General features: G+C 32.2%; 1 protein-coding gene across 1 annotated transcript in view; it reads right to left on the reverse strand.

Annotated features, from left to right (window-relative positions):
• Positions 1–23,669, reverse strand: part of Cfap47 (cilia and flagella associated protein 47) — a 223,411-nt gene that overhangs the window by 89,476 nt on the left and 110,266 nt on the right. The window contains exons 36-44 of the mRNA XM_070039243.1: positions 21,550–21,684; positions 20,184–20,299; positions 17,760–17,910; positions 14,872–14,960; positions 10,579–10,656; positions 7,809–7,879; positions 6,438–6,583; positions 2,709–2,820; positions 1,035–1,258 (exon numbers count right to left, since the gene is read on the reverse strand). Of these exons, the coding sequence (XP_069895344.1) occupies positions 1,035–1,258; positions 2,709–2,820; positions 6,438–6,583; positions 7,809–7,879; positions 10,579–10,656; positions 14,872–14,960; positions 17,760–17,910; positions 20,184–20,299; positions 21,550–21,684 (1,122 nt within the window). The remainder of the gene's footprint in view (positions 1–1,034; positions 1,259–2,708; positions 2,821–6,437; positions 6,584–7,808; positions 7,880–10,578; positions 10,657–14,871; positions 14,961–17,759; positions 17,911–20,183; positions 20,300–21,549; positions 21,685–23,669) is intronic.

Consider the following 23,669-nt stretch of genomic DNA (forward strand, 5'->3'; position numbering starts at 1 on the left):
AAGGATAAAACTTCATATAAAATGTACATAAATTAGAGTGCAAAACATCCTTCAAGAACATTTTAACAGAGATCTGTAGTAATTAAAGGAAGCATCATTTTGTTTCTCAAATAAATATAGCAGAATAAGTCCAAAAGGCATGGAGAATATGCCTCAGATATTTGGAGAAAAGGAGGCCTGTGCTGCCTGAGGTGGGGTTCTATATGAAACTGGCTTCCAGTCAAAGGCTTGACACTAGTAAAATAGATGAACTAGCCATGAAAGTCATGTAGATCATCCTGAAGATTATATGTGACAGAAACTGGAAAGTCAGTACACCAACATGAGCAGTTTTCCCTTTTAAGGAAATGCTTTCCCTGCTCAGTGAGAATAGATTGTACCTATTTCAAGCTATAATAATAGAGTTTATAGTAGTAGTAGTAGTAGTAGTAGTAGTACTGGTAGTAGTAGTAGTAAAAATAGTCATAATAGTAGTCATAAATGGGACAATTATACATAGCAGTTATAGATGCTAAGCATTTTATATAATTATTTCACTTTCAAAATTTATACTGTTATATTAAAAGATAAATGGGAGATGAAGAAATTTAAGTAACTAAACCAGAACAATATTGTTGGACAGTGTTAGAGTCTGGATTCTCAGTCTGTCAATCTGACAGCAGACTTGATTCTGTTTGGATTGTATAGCAAAAATATCCTGGAAAACTTGTAGAAATCTCTCTTGTATAAATATAAATTTAATTGTTCTGGAATGGTGCCTAGGTACTGGTGTTACTTTTAAGTTCTTCAGAGTATTGTAATATCCAACCAAAATTGTGATTTCTGTGACTTAAATGCTGATTTCTACTGTGTAAAATTATGCAAAATTATTAATTGTTTCAGAAGTTATTATTTAATGAGGTTTCACAAAGACTAATGAGGTGACTTTCTGGGAAAAAGAATTTCATTCTTCTATGTTAAAATGTTATCATTCAGTAATAATAGCACTGTATGTTTATGACTAATTGAAGTACAACATCTGTGATTATTCCTACCTCAACTTTGGTCAGTCCTAAGAGGGCGATGGCTACACGGACACTACTGCTTTGTAGAGTGCCTGTGATCACTCTTCGTTCATATTCAAGAGTAGACATCTGCTGTCTTGCTGCAAAAGCCAAAGCCCTTTCCTTGGCTTCATTTGTCAGTGGTAATTTAAGGTTCACATCTAGGACTTCATTGGATTTACATTTCAAATACAGAATATTACTCTCAGCATATTCTAGGGAAAGCAAAATAGTCATAAACAATATAATTGACATTGTTATCCAAGAAGGACTAAGAGGTCTGAAATATATAGATGCAGCTATTGTATTTATTAAACAGAATAAATATAAGCAGATGATAAATTTCTATTATTACCTATTCAATGTCTCAAGAGTAAATCTTCTGTAATTAAAGATATTTTATTGATATTCAACCAGAGGTGGTCAAGTGGCTCTTCCATTAAAAAAATTAATCAACATTATTATAAAAAGTATTCTGTGTGCTTTTGTCAGTATTTAGAACATAGTAGAAGGGTGTGGTGAATTCTTCAATAAAATATCACACAGTGAGACCAAAGGAAGATATTCTTAGGAGAGGATCATAACTCATGTGGTGGTGAATTCTTCAATAAAATATCACATAGTGAGATCAAAGGAGAGGATCACAAAGTCTCAATAGCTATGTACATATGATCATATAAAACGATATTTATCAAAATGAACTCCAGGAAATGGAAATGAGTTTTTTTTCTTTGTTTTTATTTTCTATAACTTTTGTCTTGTTTATAAGTTTATCTGTTTTGGAGATGGAAAGGGGGGCATAGAAATGGAGGTATACAGGATGAATGAATGCAGTAGTGATAATCACTAGATACTATGTTGAAAAATATACTCTACAACTTGTGGAGGAGAAGGGACAGAAGAGAAAACCTCGGAGAGAAGCAAGAGAAGGGGTGGCACTGTTCCAAAAGAAATATACTATTTATCTGGCTTATGTAACTGTAGCCCATCTGTATATCTCCTTTACAGTAACAATTTTTAAAGGGGATTATGTATACACAACCTAAAATTAAGAAAAGTAAGTGAAGGGATGAGTTGGGAGAGTTGGGTGAGAATGTTGAAAGGGGTAACATTGATCACGATTCACTGTATTCATAAGTACTTTGGTGAACGGCAACTCCTTTGTACAACTACTTAAAGATAATAAAAGTATTCAAGAAAATGTTGGAGAAACAGAAATAAACACAAAAAGATAACTACCAATGGGTGGCAAGAAACGCCATTTGCTTTTAATAGCAACCTTATGTCTAAATGCTTACTTGTTTCAGGAATAATAACCAAGAATTAAGACAGCAAGGCAGAATTCTAGGTTATATAACAATATGGATTATTCAGAACATAGTAATATCCTAACTGCATGAGAAATGGATATTGTGCTGAGCAATATTTTGTAGGCCAATTTCCAAACCTTATCTAGTCTTAAAAGGAAATTTTAAAACGAAATGGCCATTAATATTTTCAGTTGGTAAAATGGTGTTACATTTTATAGATAAGAGTATAATACAGTTAAAGGGGGCTTCCAAATCTAGTTATATAGTGGAGAAACTTTCTTTGAGAATTCATGCCATTCTTTAAGGAATATCATCTGTTTTAAAATTGCAAATTAAATAAAACATGTGTCAATACCTTCATCTGGAGAACTACTGTAATCAATAGGACCAGGTGGTTTCATTGGAAGAAAACTGGATGGCAAGGGGATCAAACCTTTTCCTTCTACAAGGTATATTAATTCTCCAATCTAAAATATAAGCATACAATAATACAGAAATTTAAGAGGCCATAATATATGCTACATGTTGTAAGGGAAATATTTATTCTGTAAGTCCTTTTCATGCTTTCTTTTCTGAGAAACATAGCCTCTAAATAGGTGTATGATATTAAAGCTTCAATATACCTCTACCACAGTGTATATCATACTTCTACCACAGTGTATATCAGAATGGATTTCGATAGACATTCAACTAGAAAATAAAAATGAAACAAACCTAGCTTTGAAGCTGGAATTACAGTATAATATAATGTTAACAAATATTACCTGCCTGATTGAATTGAAGCCCCAGCACTGGCGTACACACAGACACACAGACACACAGACACACACACACACACACACACACACACACACACACACACACACAATCATGAAATCTGAGATCAAGTCTAAAATTAAGTTTTCAGTGGTAAGTGAAACGAAGAACAAATTCACTATTTTAACACAGAGACTATGTGTTCACTTTTAATTTGTAATTTTCCCATCCTATTTACCTAAATATATTGATTTACTCAAATAATAGTACATATAAAAATTAATATCAATGAGTATAGAGTAACTATAATTACACACTGAAACTAGTGTGCCTGAATGGAACCAGAACTATAATTTGACTACCCTATAAAAACAAAAATGACTCGAGAGGTTATGTAAGACCAGTAAACTGCTATTTGCCAGAATATTTCCCTCAAGGATAAATTATGAACAGCGTTCCAGTCACTAGACAAAAAATATGAGGAAAATTTAATTCTCTCTCCATATATGTGTGTGTGTGTGTGTATATACATATATATATGTATATATACACACACATATATATATACACAGTGTGTCTGTGTATATATATACACACACACTGTGTATAGTTATACATATATATATATATATATATATATACACACACACACATATATTTGTGTGTGTGTGTATGTGTGTGTTTGTGTGTGTGTGAGTGTGCCAGTTCTGGGGTTTGAACTCAGGGCCTCAGTGAGCACTGTTCTTGAGGGTTTTTTTTTTGTGGTGGTTGTTTTGGTTTTACCCATCATGGTGCTGAACTCTGGCCCAGGTTCTGCTCCTTAATATTTTGATTAAGGCTACTGCTCTACCACTTAAACCACAGCACCACTTCCAGCTTTTTCTGAGTAGTTTATTGGAGATAAGAATCTCACCAACTTTCCTGCCTGGACTCGCTTTGAACTGCAATCCTTAGATCTCAGCCTCCTGAGTACCTAGGATTATAGGAATGAGCCACAGGTACCTGGCTTGTTCTTGAGATTTTGCCCAAAGCTAGCACTCTACCTCTTAAGTCATAGCTCTACCTCCAGTTTTTTGGTGGTTACTTGGAGATAAGAGTCTCCAGACTTTTCTGTGCTGGCTGTCTTTGGACTGCAACCCTCAGAACTTAGCCTTCTGAACAGCAAATATTATAAGCATGAGCCACCAGCTTAATCCTGTATTTTATACACATATATTATCTTTAAAAATTATTTATATTATCTTTCAAAAATTATTTTGTTGGGCTGGGAAGGTGGTTCAGTGGTAGAGTGCTTGTCTTGCATGCCTGAGGCCCTGGGTTCGATTCCTCAGCACCACATAAGCAAAAAGAAAAACGTCGGAAGTGGCACTATGGCTCAAGTGGTAGAGCTACTAGCCTTGAGCTGAAGAGCTGAGGGACAGCACCCAAGCCCAGAGTTCAGGCCCCACGACTGGACCCCCCCCAAAAAAATATTTTGTTGAATTTGTTCATTTTCAATATTTAAATTAATTTCAAATGTTTTGATAATTTTAATATTTAATTTTGATATTAAAATAATTGTAATAATTTAAATTATTTAAATAATTTTAAATTAAATTTAGTATTTAAGTAAAATTTCTATTTGAAAACACACACTATAACTGAAAATATTATGTATTGGAGTCGGAAAATGTATTGGAGTTCAGAAAATTGTAATACAATGTAGTGTCATTACTTCCTTCCATGTCTCTTGGAATAAAATTAGTCCAGGCAAAGAACATTAATACTCCAAAAAAGACTTAGGCATAGAAATCCCAAATCTAGATACTGTGTTAAGAAAAAGAAAATTATCTGACACTTAACAGAAAGTTGTCCCTTGTTCTAATAGTTACATGTGCAAGTTACCTCTGCTCTTGATTACATATCTTCAGTTGGCATACTTAGCTGAAATTCTACTGTATTTTTTAGAAAAATGCCAAATTCCACTTGCAATTCTAAGAAATCCTCATAGAAGATATTTATTTCTCTTCTGTATTCTGTTACATGTAGTCTTCAAAATAGCAGTTACATGCAACTTTACAGAAGACCAGCTGTTAATTACTGGGAAAGGGGGACACAACACTGACTTTCAAGAAAGTTTGGATCTTGGCTCTTTTATTAATTAGCTGGGTAATCTTGGCTAAGTTATGGATATCTTCCAAATACAAATAAATTCAATTTTAATAAAAGTAAAAGAGAAATAAAAGCACTGACCTAGGCAGAAATATCTTCATTGTTTTCATAAGCCTTAACCTCTGTTTATTATATTATCTTGGTTTCAAGTATTACTAGTTTTTATAACTAATTTGTTTCAAATAGTTGAGTGATACATTACTTTTATGGTTACACAGGCAAATAGGAGATAAGCAAAATGTCTAAAATGTTAGAATTTTAAATTACATATACTAAAGAATGATAATCAATCATTGTAAGTGACTATATGGCTTTGCCATAATTCTAATGTTAACTTGACCTGTAAGAACAATCATTGTCATTTGAAAATGATGTTTTTACAGAATAATATAAGAAATAAATTAAGTCAGATAAACGAGCTAATGGCAACAATGAAGAGAGATTAAAACCTACAAAAAATTCTATGCCTGCAATGTAAAGGTTAAATTCACAAAAACAAATAAAAATGTTTTTGTTTATACACGGAAGTGGCCTTACTACTTGACAGTTCTCAACAGGTAGGTCTTACTTACAAAGAAATCTTCACATATTTACTAAGAGCAGGAGCTAACTAGGTGGGCTGGATATTTGATTTCTAGTTAAGCATGTAATTGCATTTTGATGAACTATGTAAATTAATAGATGTTTCTCCAATGAGCAATTGTAACTTAATGCACTCTTAAACTAGGGAATTATTTCCCAACAGGAAGATAATTCCAAATTTGTTATTTATCTTAATGTTTTTTTCTGATAAGGACACAACTAAATAAAGATACATCAATATGTGTAATTTTATTTTTATTTATTCTACTAGCCTATTTCAAAGAATAAAATCAACCTATCCACTGTATTATTGACCATTTATTCCATTTTTTTCTAAAGTTATACTATAGTTAATTTTAAAAAGAGATTTTGAAACATTTAATCAAACTACTGACAACTAATAATAACTATTCAGCCGTAACAAAATTTACACATTATCAGTGGTACTCTTGATATTCCTGATGGTAAAGTCTTTGCCATCCAATTTGAGGACTAAAATTACATACATTTTATAGTTTCCAGCTCTTTTCAAGTGGCCTGTAATTCTTTTAGGAAGTACCCCAGTATGGAAGTGCAGATCCTGATTCTGTCTTACCTCTTTATTACTTAAGATGATAGCGCAGTAACGTATGTGCATGTTAAAGGGAACGTAGTATAGCTCAAATGTTGAAGATCCTTTCCCTTCCAAATGTATGCTATTATATGAGCAGAAGAATTCTCGTATATAAGTGGAGTTAATAGCTATCAAAATAAGACACAGATATTTGGTATGTAATAAATACTATTCAAAGGGGCTATTTCCACTAGTGATTAACATTTGGGGATCTATAAAAATGTTGAAAGCATAGAAACATAAAAGTGTAAAACAAAAGTATGCCCCTCCAAGCTTTGTATAACAAAAATGTGCAATATGACCTTCTATTAAAGATTCCTTAACAAAGCATTTTGTTAGAAAGAGAATGTCACTATTGTTTAACTTATGTATACTTATTAGAAAACTTGCCCATAAATCTCCAAAATTTTGTGGACTCTGTAATTGTCTAATTACAAAATATAACAGATAATTTGAACTGAAAATGACTGCTTTTCATATTCATTACTACTGTTTAGTATACACAAATCGATACATTTATATGTATTTATCCATTTATATACAAATTGATCAATTACACATATAAAATTATATATATATATATATATATATATATACACGTGGAACACATGAATATATTTTTGATATGGCCTTGAGTATAGTAGTAGGGCAGGCCAGCTGAGTGACTTCATCCTAACAGCTAGTGTTGTGGAATGCAGCAGAACAGCAGGGATGTGATTTCTGATACCAAATCTGAAAATGTAACTGAATTAAAGTATCAATTCTCTCCAGATGCTTTAGAACACAGCTGTGCTATAAGAATCCTAGCCACATGAAAAGGTTCCCAGCTGAAATCCCAAGGAAGAGGTAGAATTAACTATCAGACCATGTGACATGACTCAAGCTGACAGCAACTTTAGGAGAGACCTTGAGGTAGCGATCTACCTGACCTCAGTTTTCCCAGCAATACAAGAGAAAATAACTATAACTGAATTCATTTCTTTGATACCAGGACATTCTAGGTTGTTTGTCTTTTAGCTTTTATTTATTTTCCTATCTGACATTCTACCATCTTGTCTAGACCTACAGTTATTTCATAAAAAAGTAAACATGTCTTCCTTTAAAATTGAAAACTATTGATAGTTGGGATTTAAATAGATTTAAGTAGGATTAGAATAGAGAAATCACATCCCCTGTAGGTTGGAGGACACTTTCAGTGGGGTGAAGAGGAAGGTATCATCAGAGTCTTCTGAAGGAGGGCAATACTGCAGCCTCCTGTCCAGCCAACCATCCCCAAGACTTACCATTTTATATTATGTTTTTCTCATTAAAGTATGTCAGGACCAAGTACAAAGTTTAACTTGGAGTACTCACAGGTTTTGAAGCCATTTCCAGAATGAGAATAGCCCCTATGGATATCATATTCATTGCCACTCATACAACCACTGTCACAGAAAAGAAGAAAGTGATATCAACAGTACTCACCAAAAAACTCAAAACAACTGACTGAATTAAATCTTACAGAATCATGAAAAAGATGTCTGTCTACAATTTGGCATGTTAAAAATAAATGTTTCAAGTTCATGTGTGTTGTGCATCTGTGTCTGTGTCTGTGTACGCATATGTTTGCAAGCAAGTACCAGTTCTTGAGTTGAGGGCTTTGTGCTGTTACTCAGAGTTTTGCACATGACTGACCATTCCACCACTTGAGTTAAGCCTCTAGTCTAGCTTTTTTGACTGGCTAATTGTGAACAGACTCATGGACTTTTCTGCCTGGGCTGGCTTCAAATCTTGATCCTCAGATCTCAGCTTTCTATGTAGCTAAGATTGTGAGTGTGAGCTACCAGCACCTGACCTTCAAATATGATGATATTTATGTTATTTTAAAAATTCAAAATTAGAAAACTACAAAAATATTTCAAATTTCCAACACTATTTTTATAAAATAGAGATAATAAATTCAATTTTTACCTTGAAATACTGTCAAAATTATTATTATGATATTTGTACATTTTGACAGTAAAGTAGAAACTCAAAAATTAAGAGCTCTCAGTTTAGGACTAAACAAACACTCTCATCAAAAGAGTTTCTAGAACCTTTTCCTTGACAAAATTCTCTTTTATGCTTATTATTTTCACATTTTCTTCTGTTTTAAAAAGTAAAGGGGACACTAACAGTTTTAATATCTTGGAGTGGAGTTTTGGTGGTGTACTGTAGCAAATTAAAGCCTCAAGCAATTGTTTCACTGACAGGTTCCAGTTCTTTCAGAACCCACCAATTCTTTCACAGAGCAATCACTGAAGAAATCAAACATTTTATAATAGATAAAATACTTAAAATTTCCCAAACATTAACATAAATGTAATACTCTTTCAGAAAATGAATCATATTCATTTTAATCACAGCAGGATCAGCACAAGAGTAATGATGGTTTCTGATGACTTTGACATTGGGATTTGTATGCAATCAAAATTACTAAATTTTCTCCTGATTTTGTTTTTTGCATTTAAAATATGACATTGACACTACTGAGTATCATACGAAAATGAATAAATTAATAAAGTACAAAAATATAATAGTAATAATAAAAAATATTCATGTGTTTCACTAGTAGAGACTGACATCATCTTTTTCCTTCCTTTCTTTGAACTTTGAAATATTGTTTCAAATTATAATTTTTTAAATGGCTATTTCATAGTTTTAAATGAGTAAGAATTATAAACAAATCTTTTAAAACTTCTTGTTTGATCAGAAGTCAGTTTATTTTTAAGCTAAATATAGACTTGATAAAGTAAAAGTTATTTTTAATCTAAATACACAACTCATGGAATAAGAGAAATAGTTGAGCTTCATCCATAATCTTTGTTTCCAAATTTACCAACTTGATAAGGTCTATTTGTATCTCCAGTGTAAATACTTAGGGTAATTTGTCAATATTCAAGGGACTAAACAGATGAATGGAAAGTTCTAGTCACTGATTTGTCTAGTTCCCTGCTGATGTAAACCCCTCAGGTCAAGTGGATCGGGTTTGATCTCTGTCTTTGGTATCTGTTTTATGGGCCAAGACTCACATCAATCACTTGACATTTTTTCACCCCATTATCTTTTCATAAAATAATACATTCTAACAGAATGATTTGTTTTAGGACTGATGTTAATAATCTGTTCATACACACATCTATCTGTCTGGCTGTCTACTCAGGTCCACACCAACATAATGCTTTTAGGATAAGGGATTCACTATTCAAACCAAGACCTTGTGACATTTTTACTGATCATAACTACTATGAATAAAGAAAATTTACATTTTCATCAAGGATATATTTATAGAAACTTCATGTGCAGTACATACGCAATGGAATTTTACTCAACCATTAAAAAGAATAATACTTTGTCATTTGCAGGAAAATGGATAGACAAAGAACTTATGTAAAGTGAAGTAAGCCAGGCTCATGTTTCACTCATGTATAGAGTCTAGATAAAATACAACTATGCATGCTAACATACAAGGGCTCGACGCATTTATACACAAACTGATAAAAGGTGGGTATATTTAGGGGAGGAATCCAAAGGCACAACTTTTCTGAACAACTATGTTATTGTTCATCAAAACAAATAACGGGAAGTGGAAACATGTGGGGGATGATAAAAGTGGGAGAGGACACCAGAATGGAAAGATGAGCAAATGTAGTTATTATATTCAATGTACATGATATAAAAAATGAACTATCATGATATAAAAAATGAACTATATAACTTGAGGGTAGAGATGGAAGGAGAAAAATGGGAAAGAATGAAGGAAGGCGTGGCATTGACCAAGAAGCAATGAACTCATAACCTGATTTGTAGAATTTTATCCCCTTACAATAATAAAAAAATCATGTGCATGAACCTACTAACACTTAAGCACATATTTCTCTAAGCATGTAAATAATATAAATTAAGCATTTCAAATAAATGAAAACTATTGTGTAATTCTACCTATCTATCATCTATCTATCCCTCTCACTCTCTCTCTTTATATATATATATATATATATATATATATATATATATATATATATATATAAAACAAGTTTCCAGAAGCACTAATTCTTACAACCTTTTCTCATATACTATGTGTACAAAATATTTAGGCATTTACCTATGCTTAATTATTCGTCCAGGATCAGTTAATTGTGACGGCAAATGGATAAGAGTTGTGGATTCTACCAGAGTTATACTGAAATAGAAAAATAATTGGTGTCAATTATACTGCAACAAAATTTGGATATCCACAAAATATTATTGTTTTATAGTTTCCTGGATCAATTATAAAATTATGAAATCATATTATAAAATGTTAATTAAAATCAGAAAAAAAACAATTTAAAACATTCATTTATCTTTGTCCTGCAGCTCAAAGTATACATATTATAAAATGGGAAGACATTTAATATAAATATTTGAAATAATATTACTTGATATTAAAACACAAATAAGATTTTCTTTTATATGAAAAGGCAACAACTAATTTTAATAGTAATAACATTCAAAACATCTACTGACTGCCCAAATTATAGTACTGAAATAAAAAAGAAATCATATAGTGGTACTAATACATAGCCAGAGCTTTATGCATAAAGTATAATTTCAAATTATACTTCCAGGAAACAGAAAACATATCTTTCACAGGTAGTATGAAATGTGGGAAGGTAATTAACCCAATAATTTCCTGGTAGAGATTTGGTTAGTAGTGGTTAAGCTCTTGTCTAGCATACACAGAATCTTCAGTTCCATATTTAGCATTGCAAAAGTAAATATCTAGAAAATGAGCATATTACTAAATATGCTGTCTTCTGGAATCTCATAGTAGTACAGTTCTTCTTGTATGATAATGTACATTCATTCAAGAAAGATACATATTCCTTTGTGAGTGAATGTGAGTGAAGTTATTAAATAAATGCAAACATGAATGTACAATCCCCCTTGAATTAGATTGCTTACTTTATCACAGATAAAATAGAATAAACAAAAAAATCCTGCTGTAATAGTAGATGAAAGATACCATTAAAATCCTGGCTGTTATAACCCCTGTTTTCACTGCATTTGATGTTGGTATAATTTGGGGAGGAGAGGGGAAAAAAACAAATTGCTTAGATAGGGATACAGGTGGACCCGTTGCAACAATGAGAGGTACAAAATGCTATGCTGAAAAACGAACTTTACAATTTGGGGGGAGAGTGTAGTCGTGGAGATGGGAGGACAGGGATGGTAGGGGAAAAACAAAGGAGGAGGCAACAATGCTTGATTTAAAAAAAAGTATGCATTACCTTGCTCATGTAATTGTAACCTCTCTGTACAGTATTTTCACAATAAAAAACTTATTAAAAATTAAAAAAATCATGGCTGTTAGTGTGGTGGCTCATGTCTGTAATCCTAGCTACTCAGGAGGCTGAGATCTGAGGAGCATAATTCAAGGACAGCCCAGGCAGGAAAGTTCATGCATCTCTTATCTCCAAGTAACCACCAAAAAAGCAGTGCCTCAAGTGGTGGAATGCCAGCTTTGAGGAAGAAGTTCAGGGACACCACACAGGCCCCAGAATTGCCACTCTATACAGGATATATAGGATTATATATTGAGGTTCAAAGAAGAATATGATTAACTTCATTGGAGATATTATATTAAAAACTAAATAACTCATGTCATACTGGTTATAATTTTTAAAAATAATCTATATAATACATTAAATTTACTTGCCTTTATTATATTGTATAATCTATTTCAAACATAATTTGAATATTAATTCTTTGTTTATTTACAATTTTTGAGTGCTATATTTATGTAAGAATAGATTCAAATCCCCTAAACTAGTCAGGTGTGGTGGTACATGTCTATAATTCTAGTACTTGGGAGTCTAAAGCAGAAGGATTGCAAGTTCCATACCACTGTGAACAAGACAAATAGTATTAGGCCAGCCTTGGCTTCATAGGGAGACCATGCATCAAAAAAAATCCCTCTGTTAGCCATTTTCCTACTGCCAAAAACATATATCTCTCCTAAGAATTAGCCTCTGAAATCAATGATCAAAACATATTAAAGTATTACAAGTTGAGGGGAAACAAATGTATAACATTTTTCCAAGTGCTGCGATATTCAGATTTTCTTTCAACTTCACTAGAAAGCAGAAGCAGAGGACCAACTTTTTAAAGTTGTGCTTTTCTCTGAAAACTGCAGCCAGTCATTTGGTTTACTCAAAGATGCTTTTTAATAGTGGGTTAACACATGTGCTCCCATTTTATTGCTTACACTTCAAAATAACAAAATGGAACAAATTATAAGCTACAGTATTCTTGCTTACGTGTATGAGAAAATAAAAAAATTATAAATAGTTGTTTCAAGCATTTTCTTCTATTCTCAATGAATTGATATTATCATAAACTACCAAAATCCTTCATAGTGATGAAAGACATTGAAAATGGTCAAATAGTAAATAAAACATAAATTATTAAATAATAGGCATATTATATCATATTGAGACTTCTAGTCTCAAAATAATTATAGTGAGTATCTGAGTCCTTAAACTGGAAAAATTAGAGTTCCTAATTTTTAAGCAGTATATGAGATATCTTCCTCCTCATCATGAAAAACTTCTAAGAAATTTTATAGTGCCTTTGATTAAAAAATTATTTCCATCAACTTATCTGACCTTTTCTGCTTGACTCAGACATATACTAGGTATTGCAAATAGGGGAAACCATTGAACCTATGTTTCTTTGGGCCTGGCTTACTTCACTTAATATAATTTTTTCCAAGTTTTTCCATTTCCTAACAAATGGGGCAATGTCAATCTTTCTGATGGAGGCATAGAATTCCATTATATATACACCACATTTTCTTGATCCATTCATCTACTGAGGAGCATCTGGGTTGCTTCCATATCTTAGCTAAGGTAAATAATACTACAATTAACATAGTTGTGCTGGTAGCTTTAGTATGGTCTTGTTTGTGGTCATTTGAGTAAATGCCCAAAAGTGGGATTGCTGGGTCATAAGGGAGCTCTATATAGAGTCTTTTGATGTTAGGGGAATGAACCCCAAGATTAGTATCCAAATGTTTTTTGTTATTTTTTTCCTTTCATGAAATTGTTTCTAACATATTTATAAGATGATTTCTATGTTGCATTGTATGTCCCTCCCCCATGGTATAACCCATGCTTTCACTGTATTTAACGGTGGTATAATTTGTAGAGGGGAAGGGAAAAAAAACAAATCGTTTAACTAGGGATACAGGTGGACCCATTGCAACAATGAGATGTACAAGTCGTTATGTCGAAAAATGAACTTTACAACTTTGTTGGGGGGGGGGGGAGACCAGGTGGGGAGAAGGAGGAGTATGGGAAGGGATGAGAAGTGGAAACAAAGAGGAGGCAACAATGATTGATAAGAAATGTACTCGTTATGTTGCCCATGTAATTGTAACTCTCTGTACAATGTTCTCACAATAATATATATATATATATATATATATATATATATATATATATATATAATTTCCAATACATTGCAAATGGTTTTGCTGCTGATTCTCAAGATGGACATATACTCTAATAATGTGCAGTATAAATTAAATGCAGTGTTCTCTATAAAAAGGCATTTTCTGATTAATTCAATATTCCAGTTTTAAATATTAGAAAATAGTAAAAGTAGAAGAATCTATTAATTATAAACTTTTTTTCATCAGGTACCGTAATTTTATTTATTTTGTTAATTTTTATTTTTTTTATTGTGAAAATACTGTACAGAGGGGTTACAATTACATGGGCAAGATAATGAGTACATTTCTTATCAAGCATTGTAGCCTCCTCCTTTGTTTCCCCTTCCCATCCCTTCCCATCCTCCCCCCACACCCAATCCTCCTCCCCCCCACACCAAAGTTGTAAAGTCCGTTATCAACATAATGACTTGTACTTCTCATTGTTGCAATGGGTCCACCTGTATCCCTATTTAAATGACTTTTTTTTCCCCTTCCCCTCCACAAATTATACCGACATCAAATACAGTGAAAGCAGGGGTTATACTGTGGGGGAGGGACATACAAAGCAACAAAGAAATAATCTTATAAATGCATTAGAAAGAATCACATGAAAGAAAAAAAACATTTGAATACATATCTCGGGGTTCATTTCCCTATATTAATTATAAACTTTAAAGAATAAAAAAGTACATCTCAGAAGGAAGCTTATAGATATTTTTAATTGATATGATCAAGTGGAAATTCTAGAAGCATTTATTTACTTTCATTATTTCTCTTAATTTATCTGATGATGCTAATAATTTTTCAGGAATATAAACAGATGTAACTTTTCTGAAATGATTCATCCTGAAGTGATAAAATTATAGATTTCTCTTGAGAGTGGAGACAATTACAGTAAATTTATATTACAATAGAAATTACCTAAAGTCTCCACCAATGGGGAAGTGATTTTTCACATTCAGGATGATCTCTTTCCATTCATAACAGGGAGTTTTACAACATTGAAGTTCCTAAAATAAAACAACGAAAACAAATCTTACTAAATAATTATTTAAACACCCTAATTACAATATTAACTATTAATTATCCTTATTTATAAACCTTAATTATAATGCAAGCTTAAAAATATTTACAAGATGTCCAGTTAAATATTACACTCACAATTTATGTAATTCTTCCCCCTCCCAAGTCCCACAATACTAAAATCTGTGAGGGAATGGATAAAACTTTATCAGTATGTGGTTACCCACATTTGTAATTATAGCACTTGGGACAATATAGCAGGAGGATCTTGAATTTTAGCCAGCTATATAGCAAGAAATTGTTTTTAAAAATAAATTCCATAAAGATAGTAAAATACAGATAATTACCTTTGGACATGATTAATTAAACAGCAAATAATTACAACAGTGAAACCAACTAGACACCATGTTGGAAATGAACTACATACAATTTTTGAGGGAGAGAAGTAGGGAGGAGAAAAACAGAGAGAATGAGGGAGGGGGGTGGCACTGTTCAAAAATAAATGTACTAATTACCTGACTTATGTAACTGTAACCCCTCTGTACATCACCTTTACAATAAAATTTAAAAACTTAAATGAAAGAATTTAAAATGCCTGCTGAAAAAATCCATATAAATATTATAACTATATACACAAATGTATGTATATTCATCACTTACACATTATAATGTCTGAATGGTTTTTGTTTTAGTTATTTTGAGGCACTATAACTGAACTCAGGACCTCACATTTGCTAGGCAACCATGCTATTGCATCCTCGTCCTCACTTTTCTCTTTTCTTTTTAACTTGTATTTCACATTAACTTTGCCTTGTCTAGCCTTAATTGTCCTACTTCTCCCTCTAGGCATGAACATTATCCTCTGTGAACTATGCTAAACATATTAAATTTATTAATATTATAAAACTATTTTTCAAAATAGTGTGTCTCAAATTGACCATCTTACATTTTTTAATTGACCATCTTAAAATTTTTTAATTTTCATGGGAGACATAATATTTTGGAAATAATAAGTTTTATGTATACATGATACATCTAACTCAAGGCATAGTAGGTGTGTATGTGTATATCTTTGAGTATGTGTGTTTCTGTATATAAAACTTGTGCTTGACTGTGTCATGATAATTATATTGTGGAAGCTATACCTGACATAAGTATCATAATAAATACATAGAAAAAAAATGAGACTTAAAAATTATCCAGAACTCGTGTGTGTGTGTGTGTGTGTGTGTGTGTGTGTGTGTGTGTGTGTGTGTGTGTGTGTGTGTGTGTGTGTGTGTGTAAAATGCAAATACTAGATTTGGATCTTGTTCTCAGCTGATGCTCTACTATTTGAGCCAGGCTTCCAGTATTACAGTTAGCTGGTTAATTCAAGATAGAATCTTGCAGACTTTTCTACCTGAGTTGGCTATGAAGAATAATTCACTGGATCTAAGCTTTTTCAGTAGCAAGGATTATAGATCTGAACCACTGGCAACCAGTTTATCCAGAGGAATTCTATGGGGAAAGTGTTCCTAGAAATTCTGTATTTATAAGAAGGTAATATCTTGCTTTATTTTATTTCTCCATTATTATCTAATCTACTATTCAGTGATCTAAGACCATAATGTTCAAATGGACAAGTAAACAAAGTTGCATGAGTTACAAGTGTCTGTTTTTCTGCCTTGCAGTCACATTGGTAATATACAAAAATATCCTTAAAACTGTGTATGGTAGCTATATGTTGCTCTAGAGAATTTAGTGAGTTGAGGACTCAAATGGTTTTTCTTTCTTGCTATTGTTTCTAACATATTTATAATATGATTTCTTTATTGCTTTTTATGTCCCTCCTCCACGATATAACACCTGTTTTCACTGTATTTGATGTTGGTATAATTTGGGGAGGCGGAAGGGAAAAAACAAATTGTTTAAATAGGGATACAGGTGGACCCATTGCAACAATGAGATGTACAAACTTTAGGTCAAAAAAGGAACTTTACAACTTTGGTGCAGGGAGGGAAGGGGGACTGGGAGTATGGGGGGAAGATGGGAAGGGTTGGGAAGGGGAAACAAAGGAGGAGGCAACAATGCTTGAAAAGAAATATACTCTTTACCTTGGCTCATGTAATTGTAACCCCTCTGTATGGTATTTTCACAATAAAATTAAAAAAAATTAAATAAAAAGAAAAGTAACACATTTTCATTATTCAAGAAGAAAACAAAAAATGGACAACATACATCTCAGTGGCAAATGCTAAGTTCCTGTTTTAGGTATCACTGTCTAATAAACCAGTGTCTCCATGTGGGCATCTCCATATGAGCTTCTCACTGCTCTTATACTACTGGCCTCCTTGAGCCTGTCTTCTACTTACTATTGCCTTCCATACTGCAAATGTTTTATAATCCATATAGAAATTTAGATATAAAAATTACAAAAATTTTTACATTGTTAACTATATATCCATGGCAGAAAATTGCATTTGGAGACGAGTGAATCTTAACATCACAATCATTTTCATAGGAATCTAAATGTCCTTCTTCCTCATATTTTAGATGTGAACACCATCACCTTTCAATAAATGGCAGTATTACCATGAACTTTAGAATGAATTTGCTCTATTAACCTTCATTCTAAACAAAACATAAACATAGTTCCTTTAACTTAAATCACAAGTTCCCATGGGAAGAAATTTCAAAGATTTGGAGTCTTCTAAAGGCAAAAAAGAGAGGAAATAATAGCCATGCTTATGAGACTCAAAAGTCTAAGAATAGAAACAATCGCATATAAATAAGTAAAAATTACTTACAATTGCTTTAAAATTTTTGACTTCTCCCTTTAGACCAAAAGCCAGTGTAGTACCTCCTAGTCCATCCCTAGGTTTTGAAATTAATAGCAGTGAAGCTTCAGCTTGATGGATGAAGCGACTAGTAAATTTCATAATGAGGATAAATTCATTTCTATTTAATGAAGATAAAAGAGGAAACAATTTATTAGAAAAGGTCAACTGATAAGCTTTTATTCAATGTACACTATGTACCTGGTACCTACACTCTGAAATGCACTCACTTGTACAAAAATTTAAAGTCTGTAAAATCTAAATTTAACTTTCAAATATACACACATTTGAATTTTCTAATAGTGAACCACAGGAAATCATATATATATATATATATATTATATATACACACACACATACATGATATATGATACATATGTCCTATGGATGGATAGATAGATAGATGATAGATAGATAGATAGATCTTATGTATCATATATATGCCTTAAAATTGACAATATTTTTTAGACCAAAAGTGAGCATAGGGTCTCTTATTCCATTTTTAGGTTTTAAAATTAATAGATACATATATCATATATGTATTTATATTTGAATTATATATATTCATAGCATGTTTTGCTACTGTTTAGAAAAATCTTTTATTAAATTTTATTTTATTGTAAAGATCCTATACAGAGGGGTTACAGTTACATGGGTAAGGTAAAGAGTACATTTCCTGTCAAGCATTGTTACCCCCTCTTTGTTTTTTTCTCCTACTATTGTTTCCTTCCCCACCTCCCACACTCCTCTCCCAAGAAGTTGTAAAGTTCATTTCCAACATAGTGTTTTGTGAGTATCATTGGAAAAACTCTTTTTTTATTATTATTGGTTTTGGTTACATAGAAACTGTGTATGAAAATGTATTAGAAAATCTAGAACTTAACAAATACCTAAACAGCAGTTAAAAATAAATTGAAGGTCAAATTCAAATAAAAGTAGCTAAGTAGGAATGTTTGTTGAGAGAAGTCTTCAATTAAAAGAAGAAATAAGGAAACACTATTCATTTCTCTTAATTTTCAGCTTTATAGAACACACTTGCAAAAAACAAATCAAAGAATTTGGAGGAGGTTCTATTCAGCACTTATGAAATGAAAATGACTGTGTTCTAGCAGCCATGAAGTCTCTGAGTTAAAATCCCAGTTCCCTCCTTCCCCCAAAATGAAAATAAAACTTATAACTTCATATAGTGGGCAAGTTTATTTTTCATGAGTTTTCTTCTGGTATTTTATTTATAATAAATGAGTGAATGGATATTGTTTTCATTTGGATTTAATTTAGCTTAGACGTAGCCCCACAATGAATAATCTGCTTTTGCAAATTATATACCACATATACCACGTTAGCATGGAGTAGTAACTGAAGAAAATTAACACAGGCTAATGACAGAAATAAAGAATACTGTTGAAACTGGATATCCATATGTTTTAAATGAAATTTAAAATGGCCTCTATTCCTAATTTGAGTTTGACATACTAAAGGCTACAGTTCACAAAGTAACTAAAATTAATGTTCAAGTAGAACCAAAATAGGTCAGGTAGTTATAATTTACCAAATTTAGTAAATAAAATCCAGGTAAAGTTCTGTAGTGGTTATCAAATTGGTCAACTCTTGTTAAACTGACACAGCTGTTTTCAAATCATTTTTGTATTATTAAATAGGAGTATTTTCCATCATTGGAACAAATCAACATAGCAAATCTTATTTTTGATCTATGAAGACTCATATTGAAATCATACTGAATTTATCAAATTATTCCTGTGTTTTTCTTTTGTGATTTTTTTGGGATTGGGATAGTTGTAGAAACCTTAAACAAGTACCATAAGAAATGAAATTGCTATACTATTACCACTATTGGGAGGTACAAGCATTCATATACATTGTATATCTTAGATCAATATATTTCTTTTTAACTATGTACACATCCATGCACAATGACAATGAGGCGATAAAGGAAAATTAGAGCTTCTTTGAAGAGATATTTTTAAACTTTTGCTCAATTGTTCTTTATTCTCTCCTAGTTTCTAAAATTTCTATAATGACATTTATAGGCAGAACAACTATACAAAATGATACATGTTATTAAAAATGTATAATTTAGTGTGTAATAGTTCTGATTGCTGCAGGAAAAAGAATTGTAGAATATAATGTTATCTCTGTGGCCTACACACATGTTAATCAATTAAAATTAAACATATACATAAAAACCTCTGCTTATGCTATTTGGATTTTTAAAAATAAAATTAGTAAGAATTTCAGAAATATAACTATCTCTGTGTGATTGTCTTTCATTATATTTTATCCATTTTAAAATATGTCACTCTTTTACAATTATAAAAATATTAAATGTCTAGAGTGAATATACTCAGTGAAGTAAAATCTTAAATAAAAACTCACTTCGGAAGAATTGTAATAGTGTTCCCTTCCTGGGTGAGAGAGAAGTCAGTAGCATCTCTCCCAACAAATGTAGCAGTATATATTAAAGTTTTCGTGCTTGGATTTTTCAATAGTATCTATGCAGAAGTAGAAAGGGTACAAATAAGTTGTTGAATTTAAAAACTATATAATTGCATATTTTTAAAATAGTTATACAATCTAATCAGCAACTCTATCTTTTCTTATATAGCTGTCTTCTATATAGCTTGTCTATCTAGTTTATCTGAAGTCTGGAGGAAGAAGGAGTTTTCAACAAAGGAAGTGAAAGATGAAAATAACCTGATTATCACAGACTTGAAGACTAAAATTAATGAATTACATTTCATTTTTCTTGCAATGGGGGATTTTTAACTTGGAACTTACAGTTGCAATAGATGGATTTTTAACAGAGAACTTCCATAATCCAATTCAGAAAAAGATTAGTCTGTCTGCCCAGTGTAGAAAGAACTGTAGAGTTAAAGACTTAGCTCCAGGCTAAATGTGACAGTTTAGTTAAGCATTGAATGTTTAAGAGTTAACTATAATGAATTACTATTTAATGTAATTGATACTCCTGTCTCCGTATAGCTTAAATAGAATATTTATAATTCTTCTAAAATTTTATTTTGAAGTCAAAAGTCTGTTCCATTATAATTACAGCTCAAGTGCATTTAGTATCAAAAGTCCTTGAATATCATAGCAGTTAGGAAATTGTCACCATAAATATTGCCAAGCAAATTCTCTGGAGGTTTTTTTTTCTGATAAAAGTAAAAATAAATAAAATTAACAGAGAAAATCAGATCTCAATTTTTTTTCTAAGAAAATAAATTAGAATAGGAGACTTACCCTTCCCTAAATTAAGCCATCTATACTTTGAGGGAAAAAAAATCTGAATATTCCTGATTTTTAACTAAATCCAAACATCAGTCATTGAAGACCATCAATGTGAATTACTGAAGATCAAATATGGGTAAGTTTTGCATCAGAAGTTAGTTAGCTCCCTTGCTGATGAAACTTTCAGATGAATATTTAAAATAGTCTTAGGAAAGTATAAATTTTGTTTAAGCCAGAAGAATCTTAATTTTCATAAAATAGAAAAAGGAAAGGAGGAGTCATTCTTTTCTTATAAGCATTGATTCTTGGTGATTATTATGAAATCTTTTCCATTTTTCTGACCTTTACTTTCCTTTTACAATTAAGTTCGACAAGGAGCATTCAGTTTTTAATAAAACCCAAACACTTAGACCCTTCTTTTTACTTCTTGTTACTTTTGAGCTAAGAATGAAACATTTAAAAATCTCTTGTAAGTCTTTAATTCCTTATGTCTTTTGGCCCAAAGACCTCTTACCTGGCCTACTGCAGTGTCATATAGAGTACAAAGAAAGGGTACCACCCTCTTGGGGAGGAATGCAGGGAGCCTTTCATACATGTAAACACAAAGCATTAGCATCAAAATGGGATTTGGATCACAAATATCGGTGGCCTAGTTTCAAATGAAAGAAGTATGTTAGATAGAGGAAAACATAGTATGCAATTATTAGATTTAAGATATTTAAGTTATGTCAAAAGATGAGTATATTGAAAAATATATAGAAAACAAACTATTATTTTGAAGGATAGTCGTTGACCTAAGGGTTAAAAGATGAATTAGACATATTGTAATTAGAACATTGGCCTCATAAAACTGAAAAGACTCCATAAAAGTGAGCCAGAACTTGCAATAATATGACTGAAGTAAGTAACGTGTCATGTTTGAGTATCTAATTCATGAAAAGAAAAATGACAAGTACACAAACTACTGAAGTAGCAGATGATGAGATTTTTAGGCAAAAGCTCATGGGAGACAATGTCACAATGTCGAAGTAGATCTCAAAGAATGTTTGGCCTTTCAATAAATGTCTAGTATGAGGGAGAGGTTGTATTGTATCAGAAAGGTTAGCATCCCAAAGCAAGGATATAGAGAAATACCATCTTTGTTAGGAAAGAAGTAGAAATTGGACCATGTCTAAGGTAAGGGATAAGCAATTTCATAAAGTACAGATAAGTTCTGGGGTCATACTGTGGAGGTTCTGGAGGCCAGAATAAGGGATTCCATTCAGGCAGGGTACATGGTAGTTAGGGAAATACTTTGTTAGAACAGCCAAAACTAGTGGAAAATGTAACTACAGTAATACATGAGATAAATTAGTGATAGTGTTTAAAATTGATTGGAAATAAAATTGGAAGGTACAGAGGAATAATAGCACAGAGAATAAGCATACCAAAATGGAAAGTGAAGCCAAAAGCACAATCAAGAGCAAAAGAAGGTAGGCTTCCAGCCATTTATGGAGTGCCTCTGAGCTCTTAGTAAAGGTAGAGGAAGTGGAAAGATTATTTATAGCATGTTTATAGCAAAGAAGTATTGGAAATGGTGTGAGGCAGGTACCTAAAGACAAAACAAAAAACGAAACAAAAACAAACAAAAAACCATCACAAGTAAGTAAGGAACTCTGTGATTGCCATTGTAAATGTAACTCTCTGCATTTCTGCAAAATGGATATGAAAATTTCCTATGACTTAGTGGCATATACTCAAGTCAGCAACTGAAAATGACCTGGACCCAGCCTGGGAATGAAAATAGAGTTAGCCAAGATCTAATGTTTTATACAATCGATTGTGAAATTTGGCAGCAGTTTCCAGAGAATGACGATAGCCCCTTTGGCCATCTGTTAGTTTACATTTCCTCATGCACACTTGTCCTTTGGAAGAAGGAAAGGCTTTGTCAACTAGGAGCATGTCTTTTCAGTGAAGGTGTGAAGTGCCTGGGGAAGACATTAATAGTAAAAAAAAACAAAATGTGGAGCAAACAACTATGTCTTTGCAGGGTAGTTCTGCTTAAAAGTATGATTTGAGGAACACATAACTTTATACTGAATCCCCAAGTTTCTCACCAGTATTTTATGGTCTCTCATGCTTCGATAATTATTTGTGATAAGAACAAAAATAAAAACAAAACACAAGATACAGATCTGATCTAAGGAACATCAATTGGCCCTTTTCCCTTTATGAAAATAGTGCTTATCTATTGGATTAACAAAAGAGAAATAAACTTCAGTAGTTTGGATGCTGAATGCCCCTCAGATGCCCATGTGTTAAAGGCTTGATTCCCAGCATGGCACTACAGGAAGGCGATAACTTTAAGAAAGGATAGTTTTTCCATAAAACTAAGGAAAATCAGTCATGCAATATCCTCAATATATGCTATTTTTCCACATTCTCTAGTCTGTTCACACTATTTCCACTAAGCAAACAACTTCTCTCAGAGTAGTACTGATTAAATCCAATACACCCTCAATTCTACCTTTATTTTGGCCTACATTTCCATTAATATTTAATCAAGTGAATCAAACAGCTATCATTTTTGGGGGGAGGGGTTGGTTGTGGGGCTTGAACTCTGGGCCTGAGCTCTTCAGCTCAAGGCAAGCGCTC

Source organism: Dipodomys merriami, unplaced genomic scaffold (genome assembly GCF_024711535.1).
Source record: "Dipodomys merriami isolate MVZ:Mamm:240054 unplaced genomic scaffold, mDipMer1.0.p SCAF_3, whole genome shotgun sequence".
NCBI classification, from domain to species: Eukaryota; Metazoa; Chordata; class Mammalia; order Rodentia; family Heteromyidae; genus Dipodomys; species Dipodomys merriami.